The sequence below is a fragment of the Balaenoptera borealis genome (genome assembly GCF_965194805.1).
Source record: "Balaenoptera borealis genome assembly, chromosome: 3".
Taxonomy (NCBI): Eukaryota; Metazoa; Chordata; class Mammalia; order Artiodactyla; family Balaenopteridae; genus Balaenoptera; species Balaenoptera borealis.
Window position 1 is genome coordinate 11,887,215 of NC_138866.1, and position 26,859 is coordinate 11,914,073.

At 48.9% G+C, this 26,859-nt stretch overlaps 1 protein-coding gene across 3 annotated transcripts in view; it reads right to left on the reverse strand.

Annotated features, from left to right (window-relative positions):
* The window catches only part of SLC24A4 (solute carrier family 24 member 4), a 171,727-nt gene extending 150,251 nt beyond the window's left edge, over nt 1-21,476 (reverse strand). For 2 of the 3 annotated variants that reach the window (XM_082384543.1, XM_082384542.1), the window contains exons 1-2: nt 20,714-21,476; nt 18,540-18,650 (exon numbers count right to left, since the gene is read on the reverse strand). In XM_082384543.1, coding sequence (XP_082240669.1) covers nt 18,540-18,650; nt 20,714-20,843 — 241 coding nt within the window. In that variant the 5' untranslated portion in view covers nt 20,844-21,476. Of the gene's footprint in view, nt 1-18,539; nt 18,651-20,477; nt 20,686-20,713 lie in introns of those variants that run through there. The other variant, XM_082384544.1, reaches the window with a different exon arrangement.
* Nucleotides 21,477-26,859: the final 5,383 nt, after the last annotated feature.

Below are 26,859 nucleotides of genomic sequence, written 5' to 3' on the forward strand. Positions count from 1 at the left end.
CTTGCTTCTCTGGGCCTTCACATGGCTTCGTCTGCCTCTGAAGGTATGTAGATCTGAATGTCTCTCTATCCCCAGAGGGTATCTTAGTTATTGGTATTGGTATTTAGTTATCTGCCTATGGTATTCTGCACCATAGGGTGGGCATTTAAGCAATGCTTATTTCATGTGAGAATGAGTTTTTGGAATAAAGAGCTAGATTTCCATTTGACTTTTGGGATTTTTTTTTTTTTTTTTTTTTGCAGAAGCAGTTCCTTTCCTCATCATGACATGCTAATATTTGGATTCATGATTCCTCTTCCCTCCCGCACTGTATGTTAGGGTGAGCCCTGTTCGATTCATCTACACGTGGCAAAGTGATTCCCACATCAGCGGCTCTTGAATTTCTTGGGTAAATGAGTAAATAAATGAGTGAGCACATCGCCTTAGCACACTTCAAGCCCAGAGGCGGCAGGAGAGGTGTGAGTGGGGAACCCAGTCGGTCTGAGAAGCTAGCGGGAAAAATCTGGCCTCAGGGACTAGCTAAACTCAAAATAAAGATTATTCAATCAAATGGAGAATGATGGTGAATTTCTGATAATTCTGCAAACTTACTTCTTTCCAGGAGCCAACTACTCCTGGAAAGAGACGACAGGGTACTACAATTTAAGACCCAGATTGCATCCAAAAGACAACTCCCAAGATGCAGTTAAGGGAGAGAAAAGAGGTGAACGAACAGATGGGTCGTAACAAACCATATCAAGCAAACCATGAGGGACCGGGTCTACTAAGTAGTTTCAGGGTTGCCCCTGCCACTTGTTGCTGTATTGACACTGGGTTATATGAAAACGGAAGCAGCAGAAAGGGAAATCGCGGACTTCTAAGACAGATGAACCAGACAGGCAGCTGCACCGCGAATGGGGTGAGCTGAGCAGGGACGTGCGTTCAACAGCCAGCGAAGCCAGTTGCCAGATGATCAATCTCTAATGCCTGCAGCTCACAGAAGTCCCAGACCAACTCACCCACACAGGATCCTAGGCTGCCTCTCAAACCCAGAATGGCAAATACCCCTGCTTCGTGGTCTAGTCTTCGTGATGGATTTTCACAACCAATTCAAAGGAACGTCTGCACGAAGATGGGCGTGGAGGAGCCTGGTACACAGAAAGGCAGAAACAGCCTTTATCCTCCGCCTGCATAGTGGATGGAGACCCGGGTCATTAAAAAGCCATAAAGACTCCCTAAAAGGAGGATAGGGTCAAGAATCAAAATCACTCATTGTTGTGAGGGTTTTTGTTTTTTTAATCATTTCTTTCATATCATATATCTCTATGGAGTAAAACAGCTTGAGGATATTTCTGCCAGTTTGTTCAAACCAAGGGTACCACTCTCCCCAACTGGAAAGAGTGAGGGGGACGGTCCACCGCCCCATGACACCATGGTCAGGTGTGCCGAATCAGAAGGGGATTTTCTTGTCCCCAGGCTCTGCAGCTTGGCTGGGGACTGGTTATTAGGTCTGAAGTGAATGTGTGGGCTTGGTTACCATGGGTTCAGCAGCTCTGCTCCTGTAAACTGTGTTCCCGGGCGCAGGAAAGGAGCGGACCCCCTGGAGCTCACCTCGCCCCAGCCTCCCAGGTGTATTGCCCGGCAGGACCGGGCAAAACGCTGCTGTGATCTCTTTGGGGTTGAGGATCTCCTTACAAAAGACCCCAGGATCATACACTCCTGGAAAGAGAGGACCGAGCTGGAAGGCTTAACTTGGAGTAAAAACAGGCTTTTGGCTTGTTCTCCTGGGCCCATGCTATGCTATGAAAAAATAATTTAAATGCCTTTAAGTCTTTCCTCCACACTATGACACATCAGACCAAAGTGAGACTGGGCAGTCAAGATTGCAAGTTCCTGGAAATTAAACAGGGATGGCAGACCACTACACCGTGGCTCCCAAGGTCAAGTCCTGCTGAGGCAAATCCGTGTCTCAGGGAGGGGGCGGTGTGTACCAGCCCAGGCCATCTGGCTGACAGCATGAAGGCCAGAAACTCAATCTCTCAATCTCAAAGTGACAAGAAGGGTCAACAGTGATCTTCCCAGTTGAGAAATATTTGAACGGTGGTGCTCCTACTGCCCTCTGTAAACAAAAACTGTCCTCAAAATCAGCAATGCTTCGCCTCATCTGCATTCAGCTCTGCACACCACGCTGAGGCAGGTCCACACTGCGGCACTAAATGGCAGCCTCGGTGATTTCATGCAGGCATGGGCTTGCCTCCATCTGGGTTCTCCCACTGAGGATAAGGCCTCCCTAGCGGAGATGGACAACAGACGTTTTTCAATATGGTCTGGACTTATGGGAGCCCAAGGGGCTGCCAAACACAAGGGCTGCCCTTGCTCTCAGGCACCCATGGCAGGAGCTCCAGGGCAGGAGCTCGATCTGGGTGATGGGGAGACTCGTGGAGCGGCTACAGCCCGTGACATCCTGGGACTCGATGCACCTCAGTTCTCACCCCCACCCTGCACCACCACTGGGTGTCAACCTCTGCAAGTCCCCCCACCCCCGGCTACTCATTAATGTTCCCTGGGAGCTTTGAGTATACCTCTGGCCAGGTCCCAACCTTAAAGATCCTCATTTAATTGGTCCAGGGTGGAGCCCAGGCATGGGTATTTTTTTAAAGCTCCCTGGGTGAGTCTAAAACACAGTCAGGGTTGAGGACCTCAGGGACAGACCTGGGAGTCCCACCGGGGCTGTAATATACAGGGTTGGGGAGAGTGGGTTGGACTGTTCAGCATTTTTCCACCCACACGCCTCCCCACCAATATTGGGGAAATACTAGGTTGAAAAAAGTGTAAAACTCAGATACTTGTATATCCGTGTTCATAGCAACATTATTCACCATAGTCTAAGGTGGAAACAACCAAGTGTCCAATGATGGATGAAGAGATAAACAAAATGTGGTTTATACACACAATGGAATATTACTCAGTCTTGAAAAGGAAGGAAATTCTGACACACACTACAATATGGATGAACCTTGAGGACATTATGCTAAGTGAAATAAGCCAGACACAAAAGGAAAATACTGTATGATTCCACTTACATGAGGTATCTACAGTAGTCAAACTCAGAAAGTAGAATGGAGGTCGCCAGGGGCTGGGGGAGGGGAACGAGTCATCACTGGTTCACGGGTGTGGAGTTTCAGTTGGGGATGAACAGAAAGCTCTGGAGGGGGATGGCGGTGACAGCTGCACGAGAATGTGGATTGCACCTAATGCCACTAAACCTTGCACTTTGAAATGGTTAAAATGGTAACTTTTATGTTATGTCTTTTCCCATGATACAAATTTTTAAGTTTAAATATTTCTTTACTGCAGAATATCTCAGAACCTTGAATATGCTGTTGTGACCCAATCGGTCTCCACTAGAGGCAGACTTTACAAGTCTTCCCCAAAGTTATCCAATCACGAACGCTTTTTTGAGCAAGAGATGGGGAGAGGGGCAAGACCACCGTGAGGGACCGGGGCTCCTCGGAGCAGCTTGGAGAACGTCGGACCAAGCTCTAAGCACAAGCTTTCCATATCCAAACTCTGGCTATGTATTGGTCACGGCGCTAAGCAAAGCAGCTGACAGCCATGATCTCACTGAATTCTACTAAGACCCCTGCTGGGTAAGCAATATAGCCCCCATTTCACTGATGGGGAAACCGAGGCTCAGACCAAGTAACTTGCCCAAGGCTGCTCAGCTCGCTGGCAGAGCTGGGACCCAAACGTAGAACAGGCAGACTCTACTCTCACTACTCCAAAGAAGCAGCGCTGATAGCACCCCAGAACCTCAGCCTCCCCCAGACCTCCTGCGTCTGCATTTTAACCAAGTCCCCAGGTGACCGTGGGCACATTAAAGATGGAGAGGCACGGCTCTGAGCTTCAACACGTGCCTCCTCCCCGCTCCCCCCCCCACCGTGATCTCTTGGGGGCTCTCTGACTTCATTGTGCGATTCTAAGTATTCACTGTGAGCTTGGGGGCGGTGGAAGCAGCAGCAACCCCTGCCCAGTGCCTGTAGTCTGCAAATTAGATACCAATCCCGCTCTTCTTTCTTTCTTCCTCTAAATGCATATGGGTCACCCAAAGCCCGCAAGTCATTTAGATACTTGTCACACCATGCTACATTGGAATTTTTGCCAGCTAAGGGAAAACAAGCAAGGTTTAAATGATCAAAGAGATTTCAAAGCGATTCTTTCAAGGGCTCCCCCTCCGAGACCCACAGAAGAATTACCCAGAAATTAGAGAAAAGATGCGAGAGCACGGCCAGTCCATTCCGCAGCCAGTTCTCTTATAAACCCGCCAGCGCACTGCCCCACCTAATTTAAATAGCCCAGGTGATGGGGCTTCCCTCCACCTTCCTGGGGAGGCTGTTTGAGGAGCCAAGGTTTCCTTTAAGAGGCACTTAGGGGAGGAGAGCTGCCCCTGGCTCTTCCCCTCCTGGTCTGAGGATTCCCCAGGTGCGGCCTCCTGCAACCAGGTGAATCACTGCAAAACAGTGTCAAGTGCCCCTTCTCCACACAGCCCGCTTTGACAGAGGCTTAATAAGCCAGAGCTACTTAGCTGCTCTAATCTCTGCTTCTAAGTCATTCTATCTACTCCATTAATCACCTTTATCGACACTCCTGCGGGTCTCCAACGAGGCTCCACTTCTTTCTGGTAATGGGTTTCCTCCAGACTGCAGGCCAGCCTGTCGACAGTGGGACTCCCGTCCCTGGCTCCGATCCACGTCCTGCAAGTTCGGTCCTGCATCCCGGGCCCCCACCCAGTGCGCTGTCCTCACCGTGCGGGTCAGGCAAGGTCCTCGGCCACCCTGAGGCAGCTCATCAGCACAGAGGGCATTTCACATGGCACGTTAATGGTCCCTGTCCTGGAATGTTCATCTCCAAATAAGGTAAGACACAAAGGCCACCAGGCGACAAAGGGAGGCTGGGCTGCTGCCACTCTACCAAGCGCCCACGTGATGACACGAATCCTTTCAGGACGAGCACTCAGCTGCCCCTTTGAATACTCGGAGTGGGCGAAGAGAAGCAGAAGAGGGGCAGGTGAGGCTCTGAGTATCGGCTGTCCCCCAGAAAAAGGGCCACAGTCTTCCCTTTGCTAAGTCTGTCCAATGCTCTACATTTCAGAAACTCTTCCCTATGGGTTTTGTTTAAATGCCTACGTGTCACTTACAGCAAAAGCCTCTGCAAAATCCCGTGGGGCTTAAGCTCTGCTGATATAAAACGTGTCATAAACCGGGCGACCTGACACAGAGGCAATGTGCAGAAGGAGCAAAGGATCGCGGTGATCTGTGCTCCCTCGCCTCTCGGCTGTGCTCCCTGAGGCCGAGAACTGCATCTGCCACCCTACACGAGCCAGATGGAGAAGCAGCGCCCCTCGGGCTTGGTGCAATGCAGCCACAGGGCCCACCACGCCCACCCGAGGACTTGAACCCAAAGCCAGCTGAAAACGCCACTCTCATCCCTGATCCGGCCGGGTCCTCTCTTACCACCCTATCTCTGCAATCACCGTGCCCAGCACCAGGAATGTCGCACACTCCCATCTGCCCAGCAAATACCCACTTGTGTCAAAGCACATCTCAAATGCTGCATGGTGCGTGATGTCTTCCAGCCACGCTGGGCATTAGAGTGTCATTCCAGGTCACACGAGGCGATGACACCTGTGGGCTGAGAACAGGGACTTCTCTCTGTATCCCAGCACCGACCAGGGCCCCACTCACAGAGGGCCAATGAGTGTCTGTCAGATGCGCACTTCAGAGTATGAAAGAGAGGAGAGAAACCAGCCACTGTCCTCGGTACAAGGTTCTGGGCAAGGGTCCCTGCAGAGGGGTCCAAGTCTAAAGAAGGAAGGAGTGCTTCCCACACCCCCGTCTTGGAAAATGGTGGTGTTGGGACCACTTATCTGCATCTGTGATCAGAACCGACAACTCCTACCTCCAACATCTGCCAAGACCTGCAGAAGCTGCCTCTCTCCGTCTATTCCTCTACAACCTGCACAAGACGATCATTTTTGCCTAAATCTCTTTGCAATAGCTCCTAACTGTTCTCCCTGTCTTCACTTTGTTTTCTCCCTAAAAAGCTCCTTAGGCTTGATGCGAAGAACGTTCACATATTACCTTAATTGAAGTTATCCCCCATGTTGCCGGCTGAGTCATCTTCCTAAAGCACAGAGCTGCTCAGAAACCGTCAGTGGCCCCCACTGCTTACAGGGTAGGGTACAAAGGCCTTCGGGGGTCTAAGGCTCTTACTCCAACATGCTTGTTACAGGGTGACTAGCCTCCCACACCCGCCCATACACCTTATGCCCTAAGCTTATCCCTTAACTGTCCCTTAGCCAGGGGACCCTTCATCATCTTCCCCAAAGAACACAGGCTATGGGGACAGGCGGCCTGAGTTCCAATCCCCACTCTGCCAATTCCGAGCTAGGAGAACTTAGGCAAACTATTTAAGCTCTCTGTGCCTTCCCTGTATCTTTTGTAAACTGGATATAATAACAACAACAATAATACCTGCCAGCTGCCCTCCCAGGATTGCTGCGAGGCTCAGCAAGGGAATGTGTGTAAGGCCCGTACCCAGGGCCCCCTTTGATGTGATGCTCTTGATCCTGACATTTAGGACTGAGCTGTCCTTCCTCTGTCCTTACCCCCAGGATTGGAACACTTCATATCCCCCCTCATATTACAGGTCAGTTCTGTACTTTGTTCCTCTCAACTGGAATGGAAGCTCCCTGGAGGCAGCGTCCACATCTAGGTCAGTTTTCATTTCCCCACGGGCTCAGCAGACACTGTCGCTCCATGAATGCTCGTCTAGCCAAATATCAGACCCAAGAATGGTTTCCTACCTGAGCTCCGAGAAACTGCCCACAGGAGGCCTCCTACGTAATTTTTTTCATCCATGTGCCTGTTTTAATAAACACAGATCTTAGGCACAGAGCTGAACCAGCTGGTGTGGGATCAGCCCAGCTAAAAGGCTGGTCCCTGAACTTGGCATGTATAACGGAATCAAATGTCAGACATTTATAGTGTGAAATGAGATCAACTGATGAGGGGGTCATAAAAGCTGGTATCTGAAAGGATGTTCTAAAAGACCTCCTGTGTCTTTCTTTTCTAGCCAGACACTCCACCGACGGGGGCTTTGCTGCACGCGGGCCATGCGCAATGCTTGCACCAAATCCTATTTGCGGTTTTACGAGTCAATTCTGAAAAGCCCCAAATAACTGATTTTCTCTATTTCACTAGGAAGGAATGTTCTTCGAAGGGTTAAGCATCTACTATAGTTATGCAAACAACAGTAATAATGTTTGCACAGCATTTGACCCTAAAAAGTCTTAGGATAAAAATAGCATCATCATTATGCCCATTTCACAGGCAGGAAACTAAGGCTGTAATAGTCAAAGTGACTCATGCACAGGTTGTGTCAGGGCCGGAACGCAAACTCTAGTCTCCAAATTCCAGATCTCATTCATCAGGTCCCCCTTCACCAACAGAAAGGACCAGATGTGGAACACACACAGGGGTCCACTGCGGCCTGCACGGTCTACGCCGTCTCACCATCAGCCCTTCAAAGAATCAACAGCTTCTTGTCCTCAAAGAGAAACAAGCAAACATAAGTCCAGATGTCAATTTAACGTTTTTACTTGAAATAAAACAAATGCCGCCTTTACGAAATTCACCCTCAGTCTTTCAGTTCTAAAAATTTATCCTATAAAATTATGTTCAATTCGAGTTATCTTTTGGAAGTAATTTCAGCAGCAAATATTTGTATAGTGCTTGCTCTGTGCCAGGCCCTCCTGTAAACCCATTATATAGATTAACACACTTAGCACATACAACCCCGTGAGGAAGGTGCTGTATGGGCTTCTATACACACACACACACACACACACACACACACACACACACACACACACACACAGTGCTGTTCCAGAGTTTGGGATGTATCAGTGAACAAAACAAACCCTTCCCCTTCCCTGAGGTTAGAAGATAAAGTAACTAGTTCAAGGTCACGTAACTACTAAGGACAGAGGCAGGATTGGAAACCAGGCAGTTTGACTCCAGAGTCCATGTTATTAACCCTTGAGCTCATAACTCTTAATTCCTCCTGGCTGGGTGTCTGGATCTGTCCCCAAGCATCAGCAGGCTAGGGGGGCGACAGCCAGGGAGACAGCAGCTGCTTTCGGGGGCCGCAGCTCCCTGATGGGTAGAACGAGGGCCTCTGTCCATCCAGTCAGTATTTGCTGCAAGCTGAGTTTATGCCTGACTCCGGCCTCAGTCCTAGAGCCAAAGATGCAGGGGACACAGCTGTGTTCTCAAGGAGCTCACAGCCTAGTGCAGAAAGACTAGCAAATATTTCCATTAGTTTAACTACAACCGGCTCTGGGCCCAGCACAACCTGTGAATTGGGGTGACTGCCTTAATTGTGGCTTGGGGCAGGGCCAATGTGAGCCAGTTTACCAACTTCATCCTGGACAGCCCCAGCATACTGCCCAGCCCGACCTCCATCTGCTTTAAAAAAAAAAAAAAAAAGTAATCTGATTCAGCCTAGCCCTGGTTGAGCACTGACTCCATGCTAAATCCCCAAAGCCTAATTACTTAACTATTGTGCATGGTAATCTTAGGAAGTGTTTGTTTTCTCTCTCCCCTCGGACAGCCCATGAGCACGATGCGTGGTTGCTAGTAAGCACTGCTCAGGTAGGACCTGCTGCTGCGACTTCTCAGGCAGCACTTTCCTAAGCACTGAGCCCTCTGCTTTAGAATGTCCTTCCACTGCCACCTCCTACCCTTGCAGGGTGGGCTCAGATGTCACCTCCTCCTGGGAGGGCACCCTTGCCCTGAACCACCGGGCTCTTTCCTCTGGAGGTATCTGCCTTAGGGGGCTCCGTCTGTTATTTAAGCCCCGTCTCCCCTGCGCAGTGCACACTCCCTGACAGCAGAGACTGGGTCCCTTCCAGCTTCAGAGCCTAGTACAGTACAGGCTGTGTAGACAGTCGAGAAATGCACATTGCAATTAATTTCTCGCGCAATTACATGAGACCCAGAGCTGGAGCCCCGTCCTGTGCTGACTTAGCAAAGGGAGCTGAGGACCCAGAAACTGGTGGCACTTTCCCATGTGCAAGGGGACAAGCCACTGGGCAGAGAGCTCCTTTGCTTCTTGGCCACACAGTGACCTTCTCTTCCTTTCCCAAGGGAGACATCCATTGTCCTTCCAGGAGAAACTGTAAATTATTCCAGCACACTTACTTTTCTTCTTTTTTAGTAAAATGCTATGCTCCAATGGCCTCTTCATAATGGACAATGTTTAATAAAAAAAAAAAAAAAAACGCTTTTCAAGCATTTGACTTTGCTGTTGAGTTGAACGGCTGGATCTCTTCTACCCAAGGCAACACATGGCAATGCTTAATGATTTCCATTTTTAACTCAGGAGAAACGATCCTCAGAGTTCAAGAGGAAGCCGAGTGGGTGCTCTCTGGATTGAGGGAGGCCCGCATGGCGTCAAGAGCGGAGAATCTGGAAGTCAGATGGCCCGGCAAGGAGGCGAGATTGCTAGCAGATGGCCCCAATAGTTTGGATAAGGCAAAAAGGAAAAAAAAAAAAACCAACAACAACAAAACTTTTGATTGCAAACAAATCGGTATTAGAAACATACCAAGAAGTGGTGCCCACACAGGTGTTTGCTGTTACAATGGATAGGCATTCCCTGTTCCTCAGGGGGCACCCAGACAGTGATGGAGTCTGGAATTGCAACGCAAGTCCTCATCTCTAAATTGTCTTTTTCTACCCTGTTTATTCGTAATTATGGATAAGGATATAGGCGCACGATTCACACCATCCAAATTAAAAACCTTGGCTCCACAGATGTTTAGGGCAGTGAAACTGTTCTGTATGATATTGTTACAGTGGATACATGTCATTATACATCTATCAAAACTCAGAATGTTCAACACAAAGAGTGAATCCTGATGTAAACTATGGACTTTGGTTAATAATAATGTGTCAGTATTGGCTCATCAACTACAACAAATGTACCACAGGAATGCAAGGTATTAACAGGGGAAGATGGGAAGAGGGGAAGTAATACAGGAAATCTATTTTCCCCTCAATTTTTCTGTAAACCTAAAACTACTCTAAAAATAAAGTCTATTAAATCTCTCTCTCCCTGCCTCTACCATATACCTGTCTCTTCTTGCTGGCTGGGTGACCTTGGACTGGTTACTTAACCTCTCTGAGTCTCCTGTTCCTTATCTGCAAAACGAGGACACTAATAGCACCTACCCAAAGGGTTGTTATGAGGAGCAAGTAAGTTAATACACAGAAAGCACCTAGAACAGCACCTGCTTATAGTACGCTGGTGTTAGCCATGATTACAATGATGTGATGGGTACCCTTAAATACTTCAATTCATCATGGGATTTAAGGTTTGCAGCAGCCCTATGAGACAGGTAGGAAATGCTGCTATCCTCATTTTACAAAAGAGAAAACCTGAGGCTTAGAGAGATTATATAACTTGCTATAGGTCACGTGGCCGGCCAGTAACGGTGAGCTGGGACACAATTCCACACATCTGCCTTCCCCATGACAAGCTGCCATCGCCAAGAAGGAAAGCGCTCGTACACACTGAGACAGGGCATTGCCTGGCTGCCGGAAGTCTTTGTACTTATCCTATGTAATCTCGTTTTGGGAGGTATTTGTGAGAGAGAGAGAGAGAGAGTGGGGAGGGAGGGGGGGTGCAGGGAAGGGAGGGAGGGGGGAGAGGGGGGAAATATCAACCCCAAATGCCAAGCAGGATCCTGGCAGAGCCAATACTAGAACCCAGACCTTTGGCCCCCAAGCCACCTGACCCACTGTATTAACATGCCCACTCCCACCACCCCAAAAAAGCCAAGAGTGATCACACTGATCACAGGGTGCTGTCTTCCTCGGCCTGTACTTGCGATCAGGTTTGTGGCTCTGCCAGCCTATCGCTGTTCCAAGGTGGACGGTGACACTTGCCCCAAGGAGCCACCTGGCTGCTCTGGAGGTTGCTCTGCCCAGGAAAGCCCCTCCCCGCTGGCACTCCAGCTCTGTCGTCTGGCACAGTAACTCAGCTGTGATCTCCCTGCCCACAGGGATAAGTTCAATTCTTGCTTTTCCAACACCGCGCTTGCTTTTACATAACAACTTTCAGACTTGGGATGTGTGCCTTGAAGCAGCCTCTGAACAGACGTTCGTTCAGAATCCAGACACGTCATGTTATCGCCGGTACCACCTCACCTCCACGCCCACACGGCCTGATGTACTTTTTGCAGCTCTGGGTCCCCTCCTCCTACTCTTGCTTTCTCGTGCCTTCTGCACCTCTGCTCCCCGCACAGGGGCGCCTACAGAGACCCACTGCAGCGGGCACCTGCTCAGCGATCTCATGTCTTCCCAGCCCAGCCTCAACGCTGGCTCCTGTGTGCAGGCTCCCACACCCGCACTAGCCTCCACCACCCCGTCTCCTCTCCCTATGGTCTGCAGCTCAGCCTTGGCATGGAACAAAAAGGAAAAGTAGATCAGAGCCAGGCTGACCACAAAAAAGCCTCCACCTAGCACGTGATCCCACACCTCTGCTCTCCTGAAAATCTAGAAACCACCTTCAACTTCAGATGCCTCTCAAGCACCTCTCTGTCAGCCCTCCTTGCCCCCGGCCTTCCCTCTGTGAACACTACTATGGACTGAATGCATCCCCACAAAATTCCTATGTTGAAGCACTAACCCCCCCCCCTCAAGTAATGCTGTTGGAGATGGGGCCTCTGGGAAGTCACTCGGGTTAGACGGGGTCATGAAGGCGAGCTCTGGGCCTGATGGAGTTAGTGGCCTTATAAGAAGGGCCAGCAGAGGCTTATTCTCACTCACTCTCTCCTGCCACGTAAGGACACACACAAGCCAGTAAGAGAGTCCTCACCAGAGCCTGATCCTACTGGCACCCTGATCTCGGACTTCCAGCCTCCAGAACTGTGAGAAAATACATTTCTGTTTTATGCCACCCAGTCTATGGTGTTTTGTTATGGCAGCTCAAGCGAAGACACATAGCCACCAGGCCTTTCAAAAGACATATTTGAAAAGGAGCAAAACCAAACATGACAAAGCAAATTCCTCCAGTATCAATGGAGGGAACCAAGCACCTCTCTCCCTTTTCAAACATGAGGCACAGGATGCTGGGCACCTAAATGAATGGGGTGACATGGTAGAGGCGGGACCACTGACTCAATCTCAAATGTGCAGGAAAAGACAGTGTAAGAATGGGGGAAGGCATTCCCACCCCAGCTAAGAAGCCAAAAGGTAAAACACCACCTAACTGTCAAGAGACAAAAATCAGTTTTTCTATTCAGCAGCAAGTTCTGCAAGGTATGCCATCTTCCAGCATCCCAAATCTCCAAAAAGGTTAAAAAAAAAAAACCAAAAAACAAAAAACAAGAAATGTATTCACAGAAGAGAAGACAAACAATGTGTGTCAAGATGTTTGCTTGTCCTCATAAAATTCAATTGACAAATAGTTTTCTAGTACCTACAATACATGGGCACTGTGTCATCTCTGGGCTAAGCAGATAAAAATAATAATAATGAAAGGAGCGAATGTGTGAACATGTATGCGTTTAAGTGCTTGATGGGTATTAACTCATTTAATTCTAACAACCCTATGAAATAAATGCAATTATCACCCCCCTTACCACCCTCATTTTACAAAAGGAAACACTGAAGCACTATTATGGTTTTAAAAAGCAAACGAGGCTCGCCTTTTATATCCTAGTTGAGGGAGGCAAACAAACAATATAACAATGGATAAGTTTAGTGCCTGTTAAAACCTAAACCAAGAGAACCAGTGACACAGAAGGCTACTTTGGGTTGGGTGATCAGGAAAGGCCAGTGGGAGGTGACAATCACAAGAAGAAGCTCATCTTAGAAGACGGCGGGCAGGGGAAGAGCAAGGTTCCCAGAAGCTCCAAAAGTCAGCCGCAGAATGTGTCCAGCACTGGTTCGGACCTCACAGGTCAGAGCCAGGCTCAGGCATCTGTATCTTCCAGAGCCTCCCAGGTGTTTCTCACCTGCAGGCTAGGGGTGAGAATCACCGGTTCCACCCTCAACTGTCTTCAAACACTCCAAGTGTCACCACCGAGAAACGTGTGGAAACCCTTTGGGTCCTGATATGGACTGAAGGTTTGTGTCTCTCTGAAATTCCTATGTTGAAGCCCTAACCCCCTAATGTGATGGTGTTTGGAGGTGGGGTCTTTAGGTTTATTTGAGGTTATGAGGGTGGAGTCCCTAAGACAGGATTAGCACCCTTATAAGAAGAGGGAGAGAAACCAGAGCTCCAGTTCTCTCTCCACCACGTGGGCACACAGCAAGAAGGCAGCCGTCTACAAGCCAAGAATGGAGCTAGCCAACACCTTGACCTTGGGCTTCCCAGCCTCCAGAACTGTGAGAAATAAATGTCTGCTGTTTAAGCCACCCGGTCTGTAATTTTTTATTCTGGCAGCCTGAACTAAGACAGTTCCCACAGGGTTCAAAGTCACTGCCCCTCGTTCCTATTTCATGCATTTTGTAGGGAGGGACCCACTGCCTCTGGAGGAAGATAAAATAGAAAAATAAAACAAAAACCAAACTCCAATTTTGACCACTGAAGGCTATGGAAAAGTCTTTTTTTTTTTTTTTTTAGCTTCCCTACATTTAAAAAGAGAAACCAAACTGGTTTTCAGGAAAATCACTATGTTAAACTAAGTGTTAGCCTTCATTCAACATTCAAATACTTACTGAAAGCCTACAGAGTGTCAGGCAGTGTTCTAGCCCAGTGCTTCCCAGACTTTGGTGGGCATGGGAACCGTCCCGGGGATCTCATTAGGATGCAGATTCTGATTCCGCAGTAGGTCTGGGGCCTGAGACTCTGCATTCCTACCAAGCTCCCAGGTGATGCCAGCCATGCTGACCAGCAGGGCTCCAGCCCAGCGGGCATCAACCCTGGCTTCAACTTGGAAGCGGCTGGGGAGCTCTGAGCAAGTACAGATTTCTAGGCCCCAGCCCCAGATGAAGGCAATCAGACACTCCAGGGTTGGGTCCTGGGCATTTCAAAAGTGCTTCAGTGATTTGAACGTGTGGCCAGGATTAAGAATCACTCTTCTGGGCATAGAGCAGTGAGCAAGGTAGCCCTCAAGGGGAGACAGATGATGAATAAGTAAATTATTTTAGACGGAGATACATGTCATAAAAATAACGTAGGGTAACGTGATGGGGTCGGGGGGCACTTACACTGAAGCACAAATAATGAGATGGAAACACCACCAAGATCTGGAGAAATGACCCCAGGCTGAGCAAAGAGCCCACTTTCCACCTCAAGTCTCAAGGGATGACTAGAGCAGGGTCCCATTCGTGTTTTTAGGAAACGAAGCTAAATACGTCTCTGACAGGCGAATAGGAGCACTCAGAGGGGACAGAAAATAAGACAGGGTCCCTCCCTGGAGGTTCTTGTGGAAACGTGAACTAACGTTTGTTGAACACCTACTGTGGGCGATGCTTCAGCTCTGGGAGCTGACACAGCAGGAAATTCTTCAAGCCCCATCTTCCCACATCCCTGAAAGTCCTCATCTGGTAGATCAGGATGGGGGCCCTCTAGCTGGTGGAGAAGGACGCAGAGCAGAAACTTCGGGGGATGTAAGAACCTTGGGGTTCTTTATGGGTGACTCCTGTAACTGCAGGAAAGACGGCAGCCATTGGCTGCCGCCCTGTCACCCCCCTGACACTCTAACGGGAAGGGAGCTCTGGTCCACCTTGGTCACAGCAGCAGCCCCAGAACAGGACGGTTATAAAACATTGAGGGCCACCTCCTGAAACTGCCCATCCCCAGCTGACTCCCAGGCAGAGTTCGGGGCTGGAGGAGGATGCTTCAGTCCCCTCCCTCCAGAGGCAGAGACTGTGACTCACGTCTAAGCCGGTCCAGACCCAACACTCCCCTGGCCAAGCAATTGGCTTAGAGTCATGTGACTTGAGTCACGTGACTCAAGCCAAGCCACCAGAACCTCGGGGCTTCTGCAGAACCGCCTCAGCCACCAGCGCTCTCTCCCAGCATTTTTGGGTCTGGGAGGACATAAAGCCAGAGCTGTGGTCACCACCCCCCCACACTGGCTGACACCTGAGCCCAGAGACAGAAACTGAGTCTCAACACTTCACCTTTGACCTCACGCTTTCAGTGACTAAGCCAATAAATTCCCTTTTTCGCTAAACCCAACTTGGGGAGGTTTTCTGTCACTGCAGCAGAGGCCTGCCTCATCTAGACGCTAGGACTCCACAGATCCGCATCGGAGTCACTCACTGCCCTCCGAGCCCCATGGGGCTGCTGCCTGGGGGACCTCTGCAGTCCTCCTGTGTCAGGACTCTGTCCTCTCTACTCGATTGTGAGCTGCTTGATGACAAGGGCGGCCTCTTATACTTGCTTCTACTCCCCACCAAGTGCCCACTGCAGGGCTGGACACACAACAGCAGGTGTGTGCTACACACTCGTGAAATGGAAAGGAGACTGGATAGTCTCGTGGTCCAGGGACGAGGAGGCTGGAAGGGGAGTCAGGCTTCAGCCCCGCCTGGGCTGGGAGGAGAGCGGGGGCAGGTGCAATGGAGCAGGGAGGTCATGAGATCCAGAGTCAGATGACCAAGGGATGCTCCTGCCAGCCAAGAGATCTTGGGAAGTCACTGAACTTCTGAGCCTCGTGGTCCTCATCTTTGCATAAACACTAAGAATTAAAGTGTTTAATATTCGAAAATGCCCTTTCATTCCATCACTTGACCAATATTTACTGAGTCCTTTCTATGTGCAGGACCCTATCCCAGAAACAGTCAACACAAAGCATAATCCAAATATTACTTACTGCTAAACATTTTGCGGTTTCCTTGCTTCCCTCTCCACAAGGCGGACAAAAGTCCAGTCCTTCCTGCCAAATAGGACTGACTGCTCCGTAGTTAGTGGAATAATTTCTGATCAGACAGTATACTGAAGAGACAGGGGCAACAGTGGGGCATAGGAGACTCTCTCCTAAGAACGGGGCCCCATCTAAGCCAATGTGCCCAGACTAGATGGGACAGGAGCCACAGGAGGAGGACACAGCCAGCCCACGATGAGGCCATCAATGAGCTAGAAACCAGTCAAAAATGCACTCACCCTGATTCTTTACCCAGAGTAGCTAAGCATTCCTTTCATGGATGCTGCAAATTTTAGCCTCTCAGGTGCCTAGAGAGAGGATGGACCCATAGTTCCTGGCCTTACACATGTTCATGGCTTAGTCCTGCACATGCGCCGGCCACTTCTGGCTGATGGAAGAACGTGCTGGGGGAGGTGAAATGACAGGACGGGCACCACTGCCCACTGGGTCACCGAGATAGATGGGAGTTTAAGGGGAATCCCAGCTGCTTCCCTGCAAGCTCACGCAGTCGCAGCCCCATCAAGCAGAGGATGAACCGCTTAGAGGTTTACCAAAGCCTCCGTGTCCCAAATGGACTTCTCACACGGCATCTTGAGGGAAGGGAAGTTGATGGTGTAGAAAACAGGCTCTGAGGGAACGCCCTGGCCTTCTTCAGTGCATGGAACTAACCAAACATTTCAGACCCACAGGCCTAGGTTCCAGTGCCACCTGCCCCGCTTGTAAGGTTCATGATTTTGAGTGACTCGTGTCTCCTCCCTAGATGTTTTCCGACCTTTAAAATGCAGATAAGACCTGCCTATGAAAATAAGACATGGGAAGACTGCCATCCTAACCTGGTCCTTTGGCCTGGGTTTCTAGTTCCTTTTGCACACAGCCCCATACAGAGCCTTACCAGATTCTTCCAACAACCCTGGAGTAGGAGGCCAAGTACTATTCTGTCCATATTAGAGGTAAGAAAACAGACACCTAAAAAGACTGACTTGCCCGGCAACTTGGTGGAAAAGCCAAGTGGTACCCATCTATAGTAAAACCTCATAGGGTCTGGAGAAAAAGGAACCCTCCTACACTGTTGGTGGGAATGTAAATTGGTGCAGCCACTATGGAGAACAATATGGAGATTCCTTAAAAAAACAAAAAATAGAGCTACCACATGATCCTGCAATCCCACTCCTGGGCATATATCTGGAGAAAATCATAAATCGAAATGATACACGCACCCCAATGTTCACAGCAGCACTATTTACAATAGCCAAGACATGAAAGCAACCTAAAGGTCTACCAACAGGTAAATGGATAAAGAAGATGTGGTATACATACACAATGGAGTATTACTCAGCCATAAAAAAGAACCAAATAACGCCATTTGCAGCAACGTGGATGGACCTAGAGATTATCATATTAAGTGAAGTAAGTCAGACAAAGACAAATATCATGTGGTATCACTTATATGTGGAATCTTAAAAAATGATACAAATGAACTTATTTACAAAACAGAAATAGACTCACAGACATAGAAAACAAACTTACGGTTACCAAGGGGGATAGCAGGGTGGGGGTAAATTAGGAGTCTGGGATTAACATACACACATTACTGTACATAAAATAGGTAAACAACAAGGACGTACTGTATAGCACAGGGAACTATACTCAGTATCTTGTAATAACCTATAATGGAAAAGAATCTGAAAAAGGATATATATGTATAACTGAATCACTCTGCTATACACTTGAAACACAACATTGTAAATTAACTATACTTCAATTAAAAAAAATAAGAAAATAAAACCTCATAGTTCCCAAAGAGCTTTTGAAGGCATCGTCTCACTGAGTCCTTCTCACAAAGACCCCCAAGTTTGGGAGCCAGAGCTAAAACCTAGGACTGGCCTGTCTGAGGCCCGGGCAGCTTCCATTCGCTGGCCCGTACAGGTTCTGAGAAGAAATCTCCACCCATTTAAGCAAAGCCTGCATCTGGCAGGAGAACAGACGAGATGTCATCACTGGGTCCCTACAGCCTCTGATCGCCTGGAGAAGTCTGAAGAGGCACATCGAACCACCTCCCAGGGCGAGCAGAACCCATCTACCAGGCTGCAATGCTACCTGGAACTCCTCTTCCAGAGAAGGGGCCCCAGCAACCCAGCGTGTCCCACTTCTGCAGCGACCCTGGGTGGTATGACCCTGGTGAGTCATCCCAAAGTGCCCTCTGCCACAGCAGCTGGGTTTGTGTCCCTGAAGCTCCATCAGATGGACACAGAGAGCAAAAGGGAAAGAAAACGAAGACACCCAGGCAAACAAAATTGCGGGAGCTGGGGCGGAACACTGAGCCTTTAGGAGCATTGTGAGAACAAAAAATGAGAACTTAAATTTAAAAATGAGAATTTAAAAATGAGAATTTAAATTCTCTGAAATGTGATCTTTTCAGTTGTTGGATAAAGAAAGTACTGGAGTTGCTTAGCAGCACGACTGATTAACATCTGTACGTTACCTTTCAACACCTTATAGCTACCCTTTCCTACTCAGGGTCACAAAACCACCTTTTCTCAGCTCTGGCTATAATTGTCCGCATACGCACCATCTCCAGATCCCGCCAAATGCCTTAGGGGAAGAATCTATCTCTTACCCGGATCTGTGCAGTTCTTAGCTGTCTGAGTCCCATTCACTGGTGCCATCAACCTTCTACTTCTCCATGTGTCTGGTAAAACATGTTTGCTAGCAGAAGCTGTTTTGTGCCCTGGATTGGAAAATAAGTCACAAACGACATTAGATCAACATGGCGCCTGCGTTCTCACAATGGCCTTACACGCCTGTATCTAGCTCTGTCAGCAACAGCCCTGTTTGATTATTGAGAGCCATCTGTAGGGAGTGATACAATGACTGGAAGCACAATATCACCTGCTCACCTACAGTAATCTGCTTCCTAGATCGAGTTCATTGTTTCTAGTCCCAGATTGGTCAGCATGTGATCTGACCTTGGCCAAGATTGCTCCAGTCTCAGCCCTTCACAGGTGCAACAAAGGGTTTAGATAGGTGACCATGAAGTTCTTAGCCAGTAAACATGCTCAGGCGTTCCTGCCCTGAAGGATAAAGTCAGCAAACAGGTGGAGAAAGTTGATGGGGTCTGGCCCACGGCTTCTCACCCTTGAATGTGCACACAAATCACCTGGGAATCTTGTTAAAATGCAGATTCTGATTCAGTAGGTCTGGCCCACGACCCAAGATTCTACACTAACAAGCTCCCAGGTGACACTGATTCTGTTGGTCCAAGGGCCACACTGAGTAACAAGGGAGATCACTGGTATGGATGCCGATAACCAAGCGCAGTTAAACTCCTAAAGGCCAGCAAATAAAAAGGATTCTCACCTTAAGACCTTTAAAGTATTCATTTACCTCTCCTGATGTGCATACTGCTTCAGCTGGATAATAATACCTCTTCTATAATGCTGACATCTAGGAGCCTCTAGGTATTTTGTTATTTCTTGTAATTGAGGGAGAACACACACCAACTTGCCCAATTGCAAAGTACCAGGTACTAAAGTGTTCAAATAACCTTTCTGGATTTCTGTTGGACAGGGCCAGTTTTTGATCTTTTATCCTCAAATCACAAAGTTTGGGTTTTGAAAGGCAGTATTAAAGAGTTAAATCAAGTTCCACCTGATTTTTATCAATATGAAACTCTCTAAATTGTCCCTAACTGCTCAAGAAGGGACCACCTGCTTTATTCCCCATGTCCAGGTTGCTAAATCATGCCATTTCTTTCATTTTTTAAAATGTTAGACAGCAATCGGGAAAAAAGCATATATACATACGTATATTCACACACATACAGGTATAACTGAATCACTTTGCTGTACAGCTGAAACTAACACATTATAAATCAACTATACTTCAATTAAAAAATTTTTAAAATAGTTTCTAGAGGACATTAAAAATTAAAATAGAACACTAAAAAAAAATACTAGAAGGTCCACAGCGTCCAACTAAAAATGGGAATGTTAGCCACCTGAATGTCTTCTGAAGCTTCCACCTAGGCTCACATCCCCCACTCCCTTCCCTAAACATATTTTTTGCAAGTTTCTTTTTCTCTCCATCTTAAATTTGTATATCCTAAGCAACTCCCAAATCCCTCAGTCTCTCCTTGGATGAAGGAGTGTGGATAGTGGTTCCAGGCACAAGCGTTCTGGTACCGTGGGGATTAAGAGGAGTTGAGAAGTGATACTGAAACATAGCAGCAACCTCCCGAGGGGACAGACTGCCCCCAACATTTTTAGGGTTTGGAGAAGACGCGTCAGGACACCCAGGGCGCCCCTTTGGCAGGGGCGAGGGGAGAGCTGAGACTCAGTTCCCAGCCTCAGAATCTGGGTTTTCGAGGGACGCAGAGAACAACCTTCTCCGCTCCGTAAAATTGGAAATTGGTCCACTTAGTCTCGTCCGCCCCAGGCCAAGAGAATCCACACCTGGATCCCGCCGCTGCGCTGCCCACACTCCCTGGGCACCCCAGGGACAGAACTCTGGCGCCGAGGGGGCCAGTGGTTCAGGCTTTCGCCTTAGTAACACAGACCTGCAGCCGCGTTCTGAGCCCCCAGGGGCCGCGCGCAGCTCAGGGGAACAGGAACCACAGCTCAGAGCGTCGATATCAGCCCTCCTGGGTGCGCTCTACCTGCCTGGTGGGGAAGGGACTGGATGAACCCTTGGGGCCAACCTGACTGGGAAGGAAGGGAAGACCTCTCGGAGCTGCCCCGCGGCTTTCCAGCCCAAGCCCCCCAACTCCCGGGGCAGGCCCGCACCAGTACCTACCCCAGCTGCCAAACAGGCCAGACGCACAGCACACCAGGGCCAAAATCGCGCACACGAAGCCAACTTGCTGCAGCAGCATCTCTCGTCTCCTGCGAACTTTGCGCGGCCGCGGGGGACCGCGGAGCGCCATCCCGGAGCGCCTGGATGCCGTCTCTGGCAGAGGATGGGGAGCCCCACTGGCCGGAGTGCTATCTCTGGCGGAGCGGCGTGGGCTGGAGCGGGCGACGCGAGGCTCAGAGGCGAGGGGCTACGGGCCAAAGCTTCATGGCCCGCGGGTGAGCTCGGCGGGGAAGCCCAGAGGGGAGCGAGGAGGTGCGGGCGCGCGGCGTGCGCGCTCCGCTCACCGTGGCTCCGCGGCGAGGAGGCGACGCCGGCACGCTGGCGCTGGCGGCCCTGGCTCGCAGGGCTGGCGCAGTCCTGGCGCTGGTGCCCCTCACCTGCCCGCTCGGCCTCGGCGCCCTCGCCCGGCCGCAGCCCCGGTAGCACTCAGTGTGCCCCCGCGCCGCCGCTCGCACTCGCAGCACCCTCCCCCTCCAAGTTTGGCGGCGGCCGCCGGCCAGCGATGCTCCCCTGCTTCCCGGCGAGCCGAGCCCCGGCGGCCCAGGGCGCTCAGAGGCGGAGGCAGGCGGGACGCGCGGGACCTGCAACCCTCGCCGCGAGCAGCCTCGACGACGGCCCTCCGGGGGCGAGCTCTCCCCGGGAACTTTCTCTCCGGCTGCCGGCGTCTGCGTCTGCGAGGCCCTGGCGCCTCCCGCCCGCAGCTCACGCCTCCCTTCTCCTCCCCTCCTGCCCGCCTCTCACCACCGCCCCCCCCCAGCACGTGTACTCCTCCCCTAGGGCGCACTCGCCCGGGCGCTCCTCCCTTCCCCCCTGAGGCTCAACTACTGACCCACACAATCACCCTCCTTCTCCCTTTTTCTCTCCCCCAGCCCCTGTGGAGCCGAAACAAGCCCTTCTCTAACCCTCCGAGGCTGCTGCAGAGAGGAACGGGTTATGGCACCACAGGGACTCTGGGAACAAGGGTTTCTGTAGAGCGATCGCTCTAGTCCGGGCTCTGCACGACCCCCGAGGCGACCCGAGGCCCCCACGACTCCCCCTCTCCCCGGGGCGGGAGATGCACGAGAAGATTAATTGCTCGAGCAGAGCTAACAAACAGGCTTGCACCAAGCCGACGAGCGCCCGCGCCCCCAAGGCCGGCTCCTGCAGGGCTCTCCGGGCGCTACGCCGACCTGCACGAAGCTGGAGACCCGGCAGAGAGAAACCCGAGAGTTCTGCGCCCCGCCGCGGAGAGTGGAGCTTTTGATGTTCTGGAGCCTTGCCGTTTCACGGGGCATTCTGGGTTTTGTTTTGTTTTGTTTTTCCTCCTTTTCTCTGATCGGCTCTCTAGTGTAAAGCTCTTTAAAAATGGGGCAGGAGGGAGAATTTCCGAAGAGCAGTAGCTGAGTTGTAATCCGGGTGCAAGCAGGTGGTGGGGACCTTTAGCGGAAGGGCCTCAGCCCAGAGGGTTTGTGACTACCCCTGGGAATGATTTCCTTCCCTGGCCATCTCATCAAGCCCCTAGTTAGGGCCTGCTAGGGGTTAAGTCCACTTAAAATCCTTTTTGGAACAAGGCCGGCTCTGTTTAATTAAATAAATACACACCCACCGTGTGCAGGATTAATGCCAAGTGCCAGCCAGAGAACAAAACAAAACAAAACAACCAAAAAATGTGTAAGATCCAGTTCCTGCTTTCAAGGAACCCCAAAGCAAAGGGGAGCCAGACCCTTAGACAAATGCCTGTTTAACAGAGTCAGTTCTAAAAGTCACTGTTTTTGCGGAATGTGTGTCATTCCATCACTACTCAAAATGTGGTCCACAGCAGCATAGGCATTGCCTGGGAGCTTGCAAGAAATTCAGGCTCTAAGTTTCCAGCCCAGACCTACTGAGTCAGAATGTGCATTTTTAACAAGACCCCCTGGAGATCTGTGTGCACATTCAAGTGTCAGAAGCAGGCCCTTTCAAATCTGTCCCAATGCTTCTAGTGGGGCACTATCTGCACAGTTGCTCTTGGACTGACCAAGCAAGAATTTTGCTTGTGCTAGCCTGGCATAGTGACACAGGTGAGAGGTACCTGGAGGGCCAGGGGAAGGAGAAGATTCACTAATTATTTTCAGTAGTCCTGTTTCAGTAGTCCCACGGATACTGAAGGCATGAACACAAGACTAATTGCAGTAGAACCCCCTAGAGGAAATGAAATGGAAAAGGCCGGGGTTGCCCTTGTGTAGAACAGCTCAGGATTCTGTTTTGTCTGTAGAGCAGCCTTACCACTGAGGATCTCCCTCTATATGGGTGACCTCTACCAGGCATACCTGCCGGTGACAAAAAGAGCACTTTTCATATGTTTGAAGAATTTTCTTCTTATTGACCAGGCTGTACAAGGATTGCTATTTATCAATAACAAATAAAAGACCACAGAACAGTGTTAAATGGGCATTTGGAAAGCTAGCCAAGAGCCCTTGGCATTGTATTTTCACCAAAGGAAAAAGTTAAAGTGATAATATACTATTGTCCCGCCATAAGACAGCATTTGGGTCACATTGGTTAAAGCATCTCTAATGAACAAAATGGCATCTTATTATACATGCACCCCAATGTTCATTGCAACACATTTACAATAGCCAAGACATAGAAGCAACCTAAATGCCCATTGATAAATGAATGTATAAAAAAGATGTGGTATATTTATACAATGGAATATTACTCAGCCATAAAAAATGAAATAATGCCATTTGCAGCAACACAGATGGCCCTGGAGATTATCATATTAAGTGAAGAAAGCCAGGCAGAGAAAGACAAATATTTTATGATATCACTTATATGTGGAATCTAAAAAAATAATACAAATGAACTTATCTACAAGACAGACTTAGACCCAGAGACATAGAAAACAAAATTATGGTTACCAAAGGGGAAAGTGGGGTGGGGGGAGGATAAATTAGGGGTTTGGGATAAACATATGCATACCACTATATATAAAATAGATAACCAACAAGGATCTACTGTATAGCACAGGGAACTATACTCAATATATTGTAATAACCTGTAAGGGAAAAGAATCTGAAAAAGAATATGTATCAGTATATATATACATATATATGTGTGTGTATATATGTATATATATAATGTATATATGTATAACTGAATCACTTTGTTGTACACCTGAAACTAATACAACATTATAAATCAACTATACTTCAATTAAAAAAACTTATCGAAGCTTAAAAAATGGCATATTATTACTAGGATTTAATATTTTCCTAAAACTTTTGTCCATGGAGCTCACATAGGGCTGGCAAAAATAGACATTTCTGAATCCAAAACAGGCCAAAGGAGTCATCAGGTGTCTGTCTTTAAACATTTAGCCAGCTCTTTAATAGAACGTTTCTTTGACATCTTTCACCTGCTCTCGGTTAATAGTTAGAACCCTTGGAATAATTTCACATGCACAAATGGATTCATTTTATCTGACAGTTTAAAAAGCAATTCATTTGAAATTGTACTTTTTGCTTCATTTAAATACTGCCCATTACCAAATAGCCTTTGCTGCAGCTCTAATGACTCACCCTGCAGAAGAGAGAATTGGATTTTATGTACCTTTCAGATTCAAAGCATCCAGGAGCATTTTCTAAGCAAGGCCACGGAGACAAATGGAAAGTGCATTTCTGGGTTTACCTTAGTTAGCCTAGTTGTGGCTTCAGTGACATTGGATTCTGAGTATCCCCTCTGCAACAGTATTTTCTGTGATGTGACATAGTAGGAGACTGTCCACATGACCAGTTTTCACCATTTTGATAGGAAGGCTCAGTCTGTGGAGATAGGTACAATATATTTTTTCTTAAATATTCATTCCTATGACATGAAGAGCCTCACCATTTAATTCATCTTCTTACTCGGTTTTTTTCAAGTTTACTTAAACGACCTTCTCTATGAATTGTAATTCCTCCTGCTGTGTCTTCCAGATAACTGTATCAGTTGGCACCACCTAGGTCAGCAGTTCTCAAACTTGACCATGCTTTAGAATCCCCTGGAGGGCTTGTTAAAACTCAGATTGCTAAGCCCCACCCCAGGGTTTCAGCTTCAGTAAGTCTGGGGTGGCGCCTGAGAATTTGTATTTCTAACAAGTTCCCAGGTGAAGCTGTTACTACTGGTCCAGGAACCACATTTTGAGAACCACTGGGCTAGGTTATGCTGTGGTAACCACAAAAAACAGTAAAACAACAAGTTTGCTTCAAGGTAGCAGAATATTCAACTCCAAAACATGCTACTTTGGCATAAGGATTATTTTGAGCTGAAGGCAAATAAGAAGAAGCAAATACAAGAAAAACTTCCCCTATTTGCCCTTCCCCTATTTGCCCTTCCCCTATTTGCCCTTCCCCTATTTGCCTAAATGTAGGAAATAAATCTGTAGAGATTATTCCCCTCTGCTCTGTGCCAGGAAGGACAGAGGTTAATCACTGGTGACAACTCTAGATCCTTATCAGCCCAGGGACAGCACCAGAGCAATCTATCTACAAACTTTGCTACAACTCGCCCTTATCCGCCGTTGATCTCCCCTTATATTTGCCTTCTCACAATTTGCCACCCGTGGAAGCACAAAGTCTTTTTCCTTTGTCTTCTCACTTCCCTAAAGATGTACTTTTACTTGTTAAAATGCTATATAAGCCCAAATTCTTACCGCCCCTTTGAATTACTCATTACTGGGTAATCCCATGTGTATGCACGATGCACAGATGAATAAACTTCTGTTTGGTTTTCTCTTGTTAATCTCTTTTGTTGGTCTAATTTACAAGGCCCCAGCCAATGAACCTAAGATAGGTGGAGGGAAAATAGTTTTTCCTCCCCTACATTTCTTGTCTATCAAGAGGTGTGTGTCTTGAGGGCAGTTACTCATGTTCTTAGGAACAGCCACAGTCTCAAACATTGCTGCTCGCCATGACAGAGGGAGGAGAGCCCACTGGAGGGTCTTGAGCTGGCACCTGAGGACTCTGGGCTCTGCACACCGCTGCTCACCACTCATCGGCCAAAGCCAGGCACGTGGCCCCAGCAACATGGGCGGGTCTGGAAGTGCGCTTCTTCCACTGCAGGCTGAACTCTGCACTCCGCAGCGGACAGCCCCCATGACAACCACACCAGGGCAAACCTCATCCCGCTTCCTTGCTTTCTGGGACCTTTCTTGGCCGCCCCTTCCCCCTCCCCGGTAGAGTTGGTCCAGCTTGTTCCAAAGCCCCTGACACGCATCTCCATTATAGCAATTACATCACGTGGTCTTGTGAAATGGGAGAGAGTATCTGTCTCCTCCTGGCCAGTGAGGACCTCAAGGACCTGCTCTCTTGTCTGCAGCTCTGAACACAGTGCCCAGCACATTAGGTGCTTAATAAATGATGTATTTATAGAATGAATGAATAAACACATTTTGGTTACAATGTGAAGAAGATAAAAAATATTTGTCCCTGTTAGGAGGTGCCCGCTCTCACCATCACTTCAGCACCACCCCAAGGTCCCATTCATCTTCACTGTCAAGGTTACCAGTGACCTGTGGAGACATCTCAGCAGAACTGGACACTCTTGAACACACCCTTCTTAAAACAGTCACATCCTTAACTTTTTTAACAGTGTGTGCTTACGGTTTTTCTCTTCCTTCTCCAACCGGCTCTTCCCTCGGCCCTCTGTGCCTCTGTTCTAGGCCCTCTTTTCTTCTCTCTTTACACCCCTCTTCCCAGGAGACTTCATCAATTCTCTGGCTGGAGTTATTTGCTCTCCGCTGCTGACTTATAAGTCTGTATCTGGAGCTGCAGTCTTTTCAGGAATTCTGACCCCCACGTCAGGAATCTGAGGCTCATCCTTGTCTTCCTGCCTCTCCCCCACTTCCTTCCAGTCCATCGTCACTCAGGCCTCAGGTTTGTCCCCTTATTGCCATCCCCTTTATCACCTCTGGCTCCATTCCTCACCTGCACCCCTCGGCAGCCTTCTTAACCAGTGTCTCTAACCCCAGTCTTTCCATCACATTCCTTCCTCCAACCAGCAGCTAGGGTAAAAGGGAAAATCTGGTCATGTCCCTTCCTCCCATAAAACCTTCAGAGACTCCCTGCTGCTCTCAAGCTAGACTT